At 44.1% G+C, this 12,184-nt stretch overlaps 1 protein-coding gene across 1 annotated transcript in view; it reads left to right on the top strand.

Moving 5' to 3' along the window:
- The first annotated feature begins 6,168 nt into the window (after positions 1-6,168).
- Positions 6,169-12,184, top strand: part of LOC134339270 (vascular cell adhesion protein 1-like) — a 65,238-nt gene continuing 59,222 nt past the window's right edge. Inside the window, exons 1-3 of the mRNA XM_063035644.1 lie at positions 6,169-6,306; positions 8,962-9,237; positions 10,978-11,289. Coding sequence (XP_062891714.1) covers positions 6,240-6,306; positions 8,962-9,237; positions 10,978-11,289 — 655 coding nt within the window. The 5' untranslated portion in view covers positions 6,169-6,239. The remainder of the gene's footprint in view (positions 6,307-8,961; positions 9,238-10,977; positions 11,290-12,184) is intronic.

Raw genomic sequence — 12,184 nt, 5'->3', positions numbered from 1 at the left:
CGACACTTTAGCACTGGGGCTGATAGTAAATAGTTTTCTGATATCAAACTCCAAGCAGTAATATATTTTGGACTTTATTGTGATTGTAGGGATCGCCTCTGATCTGAACTGCATATATGCACAACTGGACAATGAATGAACCCATGAACAACATCTCACTTTTTTTTGCCCTCTTTTTGCACTAAATTCATCTTCTTTAAATATACGACTATTTCTTATTGTAATTTATAGATTTTTATTTATTGCCACAAAACACCAAATTTCATGACGTACTACATGGCAGTGATACTGAATTTTGATTCTGATTCTGAGGAGGGAGATCAGAATTCAGTCTGTGATTGAGTTTGGGCTTCTTTCATGGGAGAGGCTGTTTAATCTCATCCTTTGGCAAATTCACCACAAAACATAACTATGTGGTAAATACAGAAACTACTTTCCAGGAAGTCAATAAAAACACTTTGTGCATTAGAGTGAGATGATCTCAATCAAGGAATTCATCCTTCAGGAGTTCTCCCCATTTTTCTTTGCTAAAAACTTGGATGAAAGCAAAAATGAAGGGTTATGTTCTGTGTAGGAGGGAAGGGTTAGATTGATCGGGGAGTAGGTTAAAAGTCGGCACAACATTGTGGGCCAAAGGTCCTGTATTGTGCTGTACTGTTCTATGTTCTGTGTTTCCTGAGCAACATCAGAACATGAAGGAATTGATACTCATGGAGCTGCAAACAGACATTGAACTGATGAGAAGGAAGTGGAAATTCAGGATTAAAGGTCAGCTATTTTATCTTATTCACAATTCACATTAGGGAATCTCACTTATCTCGAGAGCTGAGTTGTTTTACAAAGTTCTATTAACTGTAATCCATATTTCACCCTCTTCTTTATAACCCTCTTCCAATCATGTGATGGAAAGCAGAACAAACTGAGAAAATATTGCCTGCCTTTGACACCCTGCTCTGTAACCACTCTCCACGCTTATTCATATCAGAGCTCAAGCAGCCTCCCATCTGGTCATTTCTCATCTGCTGAAGAAGCTGCTCACTGCCACTCTGTTTTCCCAGACTGTCAGGGCAATAATTCTGGAAGAGGAGAGTGGACTCCATGAATGCACACGCTGCCAGACTGTGGGCAGTTCACTCATCTGTATCACACAACTGGCCTTCCAGTCCAGGGCAAGTTCAGTCCAAAACAAAAACAGAAACTGCTGCAAACACCAAGTAACTTGACCTTGGAAATGTCAAGAGAAAGGAGAGACCTGACATGCACTGGAGTTGTGAGAAAAGAGGTGAACGAGAACTTCCCAAGAATTAGAAGCAAAATACCCAGTGAATCAATAGAGGCGAAGCCTCCGATCACGTGATTTGTTCCTGCTGAAAAGAAAAAGGAGGAAATAGTTGATGACAAATAGCCGTTGAGCACTACGGCACAGAAACAGGCCCTTTGGCCCTTCTAGTCCATGTTGGCCTCATCCCATCTACCCCCAGCCATATACCCCTCTATACCCCTCCAATACCTATCTAAACTTCTCCTAAATATTACAATTGAACCTGCATCTGCTATTTCCACTGGCAGCTTGTTGCACATTCCCAACACCCTCTGAGTGAAGAAGTTCTCCCTCAGGTGGATCTTTCACTCGGTGACACGGGTTCCCAACCATTTTCATGCCATGGACCAATATCATTAGCCAAGGAGTCTGTGGACCCAGGCTGTGAACCCCTGATGTATGACCTCCAGTCTTAGAAAAAGTCTGTATGCATTCACACTATCTGTACCTCTCATTGTTTTATTTACTTCTATAAGATCTCCCCTCATTCTCCATCATTCCAAAAAATAAAGTCTGAACCCATTCAACTCTCCCTATAAATCAGGTCCTCAAGTCCTGCAATGACTTTGAAAATTTTCTCTGCACTCTTTCAACCTTTAGTTTGTTAGGTGTGTTCAGGAAGGTTTCTTGACACAATATGTAGATAAGCTTACAAGAGGAGAGACTATACTTGATTGGTATTGAGAAATGAACCTGGTCAGGTGTCAGATCTCTCAGTGGGAGAGCATTTTGGAGATAGTGATCACAATTCTATCTCCTTTACAATAGCATTGGAGAGAGATAGGAACAGACAAGTTAGAAAAGTGTTTAATTGGAGTAAGGGGAGTTATGAGGCTATCAGGCAGGAAATTGGAAAGTTGAATTGAGAACAGATATTCTCAGCAAAAAGTACAGAAGAAATGTGGCAAACGTTCAGGGAATATTTGTGTGGCGTTCTGCATAGGTACGTTCCAATGAGACAGGGAAGTTATGGTATGGTACAGGAACCGCAGTGTACAAAGGCTGTAATAAATCTAGTCAAGAAGAAAAGAAAAGCTTACAAAAAGTTTAGAGAGCTAGGTAATGTTAGAGATCTTGAAGATTATAGGGCTAACAGGAACGAGATTAAAAAGGAAATTAGGAGAGCCAAAAGGGGCCATGAGAAGGCCTTGGCAAGCAGGATTAAGGAAAACCCCAAGGCATTCCACAAGTATGTGAAGAGCAAGAGGATGAGATATGAAAGAATAGGACCTATCAAATCTGACAGTGGGTAAGTGTGTATGGAACCGGAAGAAATAACGGAGGTACTTAATGAATACTTTACTTCAGTATTCACTATGGAAAAGGATGTTGGTGATTGTAGTGCTGACTTGAAGTGGACTGAAAAGCTTGAGCATGTAGATATTAAGAAAGAGGATGTGATGGAGCTTTTGGAAAGCGTCAAGTTGGATAAGTCACCGGGAACAGACGAGATGTACCCCAGGCTACTGTGGGAGGCGAGGGATGAGATTGCTGAACCTCTGGCGATGATCTTTGCATCATCAGTGGGGATGGGAGAGGTTCCAGAGGATTGGAGCGTTGTGGATGTTTTATTCAAGAAAAGGAGTAGAGATAGCCCAGGAAATTATAGACCAGGGAGTCTTACTTCAGTGGTTGGTAAATTGATGGAGAAGATCCTGAGAGGCAGGATTTATGAACATTTGGAGAGGCGTAATGTGATTAGGAATAGTCAGCATGGCTTTGTCAAGGGCAGGTTGTGCCTTATGAGCCTGACTGAATTTTTTGAGAATGTGACTAAACACATTGATGAAGGAAGAGCAGTAAATGTAGTGTATATGGATTTCAGCAAGGCATTTGATAAAGTACCCCATGCAAGGCTTATTGAGAAAGTAAGGAGGTATGGGATCCATCAGGACGTTGCTTTTTGGATCCAGAACTGGCTTGCCCACAGAAGGCAAAGAGTGGTTGTAGACGGGTCACATTCTGCATGAGGCAGTTGATAAACTTCCCCATGTGAGTTTCATTCAGAAAGTAAGCAGGCATGGGATCCAAGGAGACCTTACTTTGTGGATTGAGAATTGGTTTGCCCACAGAAAGCAAAGAGTTGATGCTTGTAGATATTCTGCATGAAGGTCGGTGATCAGAGGTATTTTGCAGGGATCTGTTCTAGGGCCCCTCCTCTTTGTAATTTTTATAAATGACCTGGATGAGGAAGTAGAACGGTGGGTTAGTAAGTTTGCTGATGACATGAAAGCTGGGGGTGTTGTGGATAGTCTGGAGGGTTGTCAGAGGTTACAGTGGGACATCGATAGGATGCAGAACTGGGCTGAGAAGTGGCAGATGGAGTTCAAGCCAGATAAGTGTTAGGTGGTTCATTCTGGTAGGTTAAATTTAAAGACAGAATATAGTATTAATGGTAAGACTCTTGGCAGTGTGGAGGATCAGAGAAATGTCAGAATAGTGTCGATAGGATACTCAAAGCTGCTGCGCAGGTTGACAGTGTTGTTAAGAAGGTGTATGGTGTGTTGGCATTCATCAACCACGGGATTGAGTTCAAGAGCCGTGAGGTAATGTTGCATTTATCTAAAACCTTAATTAGACCCCACTTGGAATACTGGTCACCTCACTGCAGGAAGGATGTGGATGCATGGAGAAAGTGCAGAGGAGATTTACAAGGATGTTGCCTGGATTGGGGAGCATGCCTTATGAGAATAGGTTGAGTGAACTTGCCTTTTCTCCTTGGAGCGATGGAGGATGAGAGGTGACCTGATAGACCAGGTTACATGGTTGGCATAACACTGTGGGCCGAAAGTCCTGTAACGTGCTGTAGCCTGGATTGGGGAGCATGCCTTATGAGAATAGGTTGAGTGAACTTTCCTTTTCTCCTTGGAGTGATGGAGGATGAGAGGTGACCTGATAGACTAGGTTACATGGTCGGCATAACATTGTGGGCCGAAAGTCCTGTAACGTGCTGTAGATTTCTATGTCTATGTTCTATGTTCTTCTACAACTTTAACGTTACATCCCAACTACTATACTCAGTGCTCTGATTTATGAAGGCCATTGGGCCAAAAGCTCACTTTATGACCCCATATACCTGTAACGCCACTTTCAAGCAATTATCAATCTGATAATTCGCTGATCCCTTTGTTCTACACTCCTCACTCTGTAAGTCCTATTCTGGTTTGTCCTCCCAAAGTGCAACACCTCGCACTTGTCTGCATTAAATTCCATCTGCCACTTCTCAGTCCATTTTTCCAATTAGTCCAGATCACACTGCATACTTTGATGTCCAGTATCTTGGTGTCATCCACAAATTTGCTGATCTACTTTACCACATTATCATCTCAATGTTTAATATGTATATATATTTATTGATTGAGATACAGTGTGGAGTACTCCCTTAAGGCCCTTCGAGCCACAACATCCAGCAACCCCCAATTTAACTCCAGACTAATCATGGGACAATTTACAATGACCACTTACCTCACCAACAGTGTGTGTTTGGACAATTTACAATAACCCTACCGCCAGTGTGTGTTTGGACTGTGGAAGGAAACCAAAGCGCCTGGAAAAACAAGAATAGTGCAGGAGCGATTAACTGGGCCAGTCAAAGTGAAAAAGTTGAGCAAAGTTCAAAGTAAAATTTATTATCAAAGTACATATATGACAACATGTACAACCCAGAGAGTCATTTCCTTGTGGGCATACTCAATACATCATTAGAATAATAACCAAAACAGAATCAATGAAGGCCACACCAACTTGGGCGTTCAGCTGGTGAGCAAAAGGCAGCAAATTGTGCAAATACAGAAAGAAGAAGAAAAGAAGTAATAATATCGAGAACATGAGATGGAGAGTCCTGGAAAGTGAGTCCATTGGTTGTGTTTACATTACAATGATGGGGCAAGTGAAGTTATTCCCTCTGGTTCAAAAGCCTGATGGTTGAGGGGTAATAACAGTTCCTGAACATTGTGGTGTGAGTCCTGAGGCTCCTGTACCTTTTTTTCCTGATGACAACAGTGAGAAGAGAGCATGTCCTGGTTACTAGAGGTCCAGGATGATGGATGCTGCTTTCCTCTGACAACATTTCATGTAGATGTGCTCAGTGGTGGGGACGGCTTTACCTGTGATGTACTGGGAAGTATCGACTACTTTCTGGAGGATTCTGGTTCAAGGACATTGATGTTTCCATACCAGGCCCTGATGCAGCCAGTCACCACTCTCCATTACACATCTACTGAAGTTTGTCAAATCTTGCAGATGTTCAGCCCAGTCTACCGGCCTCTTGCTCTTTGCCGCCCGAGGAAATTGTTGGCGTGTGGCGGTCTCTCTCTTTCACCCTCGATCCAGTCGGAGAATGGCGCCGGAGTTCCGGTTTATACACTGGACTCTGTAGTTGACGTTATGATGTGTGTCTGGATTCGTGTCACTACTATTTTTTTTCTTGCTATTTTGGGCGCTTTTGAATTGGGGCAGCCTGCAGATAGCCAACACTGCTGACCTGAATATGCCTGGACTTTTAATTGTGCGTTTCAGTTTCTGTATTTTTCGCTCTTTTATTTGTTACATTTGCGCAATTTGTTTTTTTATTCTGCTCGTGGGGCGGTTGATATTTTTCTCTGAACGGGTTCCACGGTTTTCTTTATTTCGTGGCTGTCTGCGCGGACGATGAATCTCAGAGTTGTACACTGCATAAGTACTTCGATAATAAATGTACTTCGAATCTCTGAATCCACCCACAAAGTGAAGTCGCCCTGAGCTCCCGGGATACCTCGTGACCATGAGTAACTAACTCTGTTCCACCATCACGGACGCTGATTGATGGCCGGACGGATATGTTTGGTCCCACCCACCGACATCGACAGCCGCGGATCACCAGTACAAGAGCCCGAACCTCGCCAGCTCCGGATCACGCCCTCCTTTACATGCACTCAGTATGGATTACACGCCGATTTCCGCGGGCGGTTATGTTTTATTTCTCACAGCACTTTCCCTCATAACAGGTAGGTCAAATACCTTTAAACGTAATAACTGTTCATTCATCTGTTTGAGCTCGCAGAATGAGAAGCTGAATGTTTACAACTGTATGTTTCTGCGAGGCGGTTAGAGTGCGTCTCGTGAACGGATCTTCAACCGGCCACATTTGATGAAAGTGTCCCTTTATTCTGCATAACTTGCCGGGAGCGTTTCAGACCGTTTCACGGTTACTCGTTCCTTTTTTCACGTTCTCTGTTTTACGCTGGGCGAAAGCTTAGCAGGTCGCAGACGCCACGCTTCGTTGGGCTCCTTCCTGTTCTCTGTGTTATCCAACTTCTATTAAGCTTCAGGTGACGGACTGCTACCCTGACATTCTCCTGTAAAATGTCCTGGCACAATTTTGAATTCATCGTTCCCTCAACGATTGCAAACTGTCCAGGCACTGATGCAGCAAAGCAGCCCCAAACCATGACGATCCTTTCACCATGTTTCACATTTCGGATCAGAGTTTGGTGTTGGTGTGCCGTGCCATTTCTCCTCCGAACAGTTTCTGCCAAAAAGCTCAACTTTTGTCTCATCTGTCCACAGAACATTGCCCCAGAAGTGCTGTAAAACATGCAGGTGGTCTTTTGCAAACTTGAGACATGCAGCAATGGCTTTTTTTTGGAGAACAGTAATTTCCTCCGTGATGTCCTTCCAGGAACACCATTCTTTTTTTATATAGTGGACACATGTACAGAGACTTTAGCGAGTTCTAGAGATCTCTCCAAATCTTCTGCTGTTACTCTTGGGTTCTTTTTCATCTCCTTCAGCCCTGCACTTCAAGCTCTTGGTGTGATCTTTAAAGGACGCCCATTCCCAGGGACAGTAGCAACAGTTTCCTCCATTTGCAGACGATTTCTCTTACTGTCGACTGATGAACACGTAGTTTTTGTAGAAGGCATTGCCCCAGAGGTTCACATATTTTTCCCAGCAAATACATGTAATATTGGGTCATTTTTCTCAATATATAAATAAACAAGTAGAATGTTTTTGGTGTTTCTTATTTAATTGGGTTCTATTTATCGAGTTTATGATTTGCATAAAGATCTGATCATATTTTAGGTCATATTCATGCAGAAGTAAAGACAATTCTACAGGGTTCACAAACTTTCCACCGCCACTGTGTTTTATAAGATGGGCAGTTGCCGGCTTCCTATCTCATTTTTTGGCTTCACTTTATGAAAACTGCAGAAATTTATCATTAATAAATATTGTAAAGTTAGTCAGCTCCATCGTGGGTAGTAGGCTCCATAGTATACAAGAAATCTTCAAGGACTGGTGCTTCAGAAAGGTAGCGTCCAGCATTAAGCAGACACATCACCCAGGGCATGCCCTCTTCTCATTGTTAGCATCAGGAAGGAGGTACAGGAGCCTGAAGGCACACACTCAGCGATTCAGGAACAGCTTCTTCCCTTCCGCCATCCGATTTCTAAATGGACATTGACCCATGAGAACTACCTTACAAATTATTATTATTTCTGATTTTGCACTTATTTTAATTTAACTATTTAATAACCATATACCTTTACTGTAATATAGTTGTTTTCTACATTTATCATGTATTTGATTGTGCTGCTGCCGCACAGTTAACAAATCTCACAACATATGATGCTGATATTAAATCTAAATCTGATCATTTCTGCTGAATGATCCTTGACAAGACAGACCTTAATTATCTCGAGGCAAAACTTTTGCAGAATTCGGTAATCGACCATAACACTGTTTGACATCAGATCCACCCATTTTAGAATGGAGTAGTATCTAATTTTTTTGACTGAAAATATCCCTTCAGTTAGAATGTGCAAGGGCCAAAATTATACTACCAAAATCATCCTGTCTGAGATGTCACTGTGTTGGGATGGACAGTAGTTTTTGATGGACTCTAGATCTTGGTCTCTGGGGGTTTTGCTTGCATGGTGGGTGGTGGAATGGGGGGTGCTTATGCTTTTGCTGGGGAAAGTGGACTCAGAGGGATGGCTGATGATTTTGCTGCTTGTTCATGGGAGGAGGAGGCTCTTTAGGGTTAGAATGTTTTCTGTCATTCATTCTTTGGGTTTTTCCTTCTGTTTCGTGGATGTGTGTGAAGAGCAAGAACTTCAGGTTGTACACTATATGCATTATCTGATATTAAACGGAACCATTGAACCAAACATTTATTTTGTGTGGAACAGACAGTAATGAAGTTTGTTCAAACTGTGCACACAAGCGGTGCCCATGTTTTCTACGTAAATGCCACTGGTGTCTCAAAGTCTGTCTTCCTTTTCACATGTGTTTAGTAATTTGGTCTTCGCTACATGTGAATGAAGATTTTTCTCCACAGCTCAATCCCTGCACCCTGAAATTGCAATCCCTTGTTTACACTCATCAGCTGGGGAAAACGTACATCCTGCATCCAACCTCTCGAGATCTGTTAAAACATTATGCATTTGATTCAATTTTCTCTAATTCTTCCAAACCTCAATGTACATGGGCATAGTTGTCTCAATCTCTCTTCATGTGCCAGTCCCGCCACCCCTGGAATCAGTCTGGTGAACCGTCCCCTTACTGTCTGAATGGTAAGTATATCCATTCTCAGCTGAGATTGAACTGCACACAACACTTCACTGAACAGATTCCATTTCCCTGTGTGTCTCTGGCAGGTAAACTGAATGGATTTGAGGTTTCGGTCAAAACAAACTCTCCAGTGGTGGAATTTGGACACTCCCTGGAGGTGAACTGCAGTACCACATGTAACAATCCATTGATAACTCTGGAATATAAACCAGGGGTAAACCCCATCAGAACTAATGGTGATAAGTGGATTACAGACCAATTTCCAAGTGTCCAGAGATGGGATCTGACAGTGCCGTGTACTGTAATCTGTCTATCTGCAGAAAAGGAAGTGAAGGAGAGCAAACGAGTGGTTCCAGTGTACAGTAAGTGACATCTCTTGTTCTAAATACGTCCCATAGCAGAGTATAACAGGATGAAAGGCAGAAACATTAAATTATGTATCACTTGAAAATGTTCCACAGAAACTGAGACTGTCATTGACATAAGGGGGGTGCTGGGAGGACCCAAATGCAAGGCACAGACACTGAAGTACTAGGAACAGTACTTGACTAGAGAGCTGGGACAAGAAAACAGACTTGGGCTAGGACATTGGCTAGGTAAGTGGGACCAGGACAAAGAACTGGGAACTAGGAGCCTGGGCTTGGACTTCAAGCTGGAGACTGGATGAGGACCCAGAACCTGGGTCTTGACTCAGGCTCAGACCCCAGAACTAGGCGAGAACATGACATGGCTTGGGTACTTTGAGGTGAGGACATGACGAGGCTTGGGTTCGGACTCCGAGCCAGAGTCTGGACAAGGACCCATAACCTGGGTCCTGACTCGGGCTCGGACTCCGGAACTTGGTGAAGACATGATGTGGTCTTGGGAGACAGGACTAGACGAGGCTACAGGACAGAACAAGAGACTCCTGGGCAGGACGGGGGAACTCCAGCACAGGACAAGGGAACTCCAGCACAGGACGAGGGACATGGACAGCACGAGAACACGAAGCCTTGACTTGATACTCAGGAACAGCCGAGCCTTGGACTTGAGATGACAGGAACCTTGGAACTTTGGACTTGGGACATCAGGAACGCAGAACACAGAGCCTTGGTTTTGGGGAGGACAGGAACACAGAGCCTTGGTCTCGAGCACGGGAACACAGAGCCTTGGACTTGAGAGACAGGAACATGGAACAGAGCCATGACCCCTCCATGGGAACAGGACGTAGGGCCGGGACTCATACACGGAACGCTCATGAGAAGAAGGCTCCCAACACTAGGTAGCGGCAAACAGCCAGACCTACCTAGTGAAGATGTGGACACAGAAACAGTTCCTAACACTAGGTAGTGGCAAACAGCCAGACCTACCTAGTGAAGGTGTGGACACAGAGACGGTTCCCAACACTAGCTAGCGGCAAATGGTCAGACCTACCTAGTGAAGGTGTGGAGACAGAAACAGTTCCTAACACTGGGTAGTGGCAAACAGCCAGACCTACCTAGTGAAGGCATGGACACAGAGATGGTTCCCAACACTAGGTAGCGGCAAACAGCCAGACCTACCTAGCGAAGGCATGGACACAGAGACAGTTCCAACTCAACGATAGATAGTTCCTTATCTTGACACAGCAAGGCTCCAGTCTCGTTCCGGTGGTTGAATTGACAAGGTTGCAGGCAAGGCTTCAGAAGGAAGGGGAAAGTAAGGGAACAGTCGAGCCTCAGGGTAACAGCAAAGACAGCCTGGCTTACCCAACAGAGGCAAGGACAGGAAGGGACAGATCCAACCACAGTGTAACAGCAAAGATAGCCTGACTTACCCCACAGAGGCAAGGAAGGGATACTGACAAGACAAACCTGCAACCACACTCAAACCCAGGGCCACTTATATTCCCAGCTCCAAGATGAGCATCAGGAGCCTACGATTGAACCCAACTGAAACAAAGGATAGCCAGAAGACCCGGAGTCTGGAGTCCACGGACCGGACTGTGAACAGAAATGCAGACTTCACGGACCGGACCTTGACAGTCATAGGGTAGGAAGATCCACAAGCACACTGGTTGTTGGGTTAACTTTAGATTTGGAATGTTCCAATCTCTACCGTCAATCATGATTCTCCTTTAACAGATCGAGAGATAAGCGTTGTTCCACCTCCTAAAGTTCTGGAAGTTAACAAACCATATCAGCTGGAATGCATTGGCCCGAAGGTCTATCCAAAGAACAAACTCGTACTCACCTGGCTCAGAGGGAGTGAGACTATAGCAAATATTTCCACAGAGGAACCAGGTTTCCCCGAAGATGATACATTGAAGAACGTCCTTCATTTCAATCCAAATATTTCAGATGATGGACTGGTGTACACCTGCTTGGCAGAGTTGATCTTGCACTCCAATGCCAGAAAACCTGTCACAAATGCCTCTGTGACTCTGCGGACTTACTGTAAGTTCCACTTTAACAATTTGCTGCTGCTTTGGGAATAGCTTGAATGGAAATATCTCGTTGAAAGATGCTATGTTCTGATAATTTTCACATTGTATCTGGGGAAATGAGAAGCTGGGCATTTATGCAGCTGTCCAAGATGTTTAACTAACGGAGTGTAAATGTAAATTGTCTACAAGAGAAAATCTGCAGGTGCAAGGTATCCAAGCAACACACACAAAATGCTGAATGAACTCAGCAGGCCAGGCAGCATCTATGAAAAAAAGTACAGTTGATGTTTCAGGGCGAGACCCCTGGGCAGGAATAAATTGTCCGCTTTTTTAAAAAACATTTGGGGGGCCTTCAACGCAAATAGTTACAGTCTGAACTCCAGATTAAGAATTAGTTTCACTTGATTTCAGCCTGTCAGCAGAGGCCCTGGCCTGACACCCACTGTCAGTGTAGTGGGAGAAGGCAGAGTGGGTCCATTTGAAGGGAAGTCTGTCAACATCATGACAGATGTAAGAGGATGTGTGAGTCAGTCAGTTAGTGGTGCTTGGCCGTGCAGTGGCAAGACAGCACGATGCCCATATGGCAAACCCTCCTACAGGAGGTGCTGGAAGCCCCTGTAGATATGAGATTAGTTGATACTCAGTGCAGCCACTGCGGTTGGTTGTTTTCCAGTATCCTGTCTTCTGCCTAGATGGCGGCTGAATGCCCCCAACAGTGAAGGGGTGTCTGATGGAATTGCATTCACTCCCATTCCACACCTTGCTAGTCAGTAGAGGTTCTGGTCAAAGAACACACCTTGATACAGGATCAACAAAATAACCTGCTAAATTTATTCCTCTAATCACCAAACTGAAGCTGATACTCAACTGGGATGTTAAAACAAGGTTCAAGTTAAGGTTACATT

The sequence above is a fragment of the Mobula hypostoma genome, chromosome 29, assembly GCF_963921235.1.
Source record: "Mobula hypostoma chromosome 29, sMobHyp1.1, whole genome shotgun sequence".
Lineage (NCBI taxonomy): Eukaryota > Metazoa > Chordata > Chondrichthyes > Myliobatiformes > Myliobatidae > Mobula > Mobula hypostoma.
This window is presented reverse-complemented; position numbering and strand designations above follow the sequence as displayed.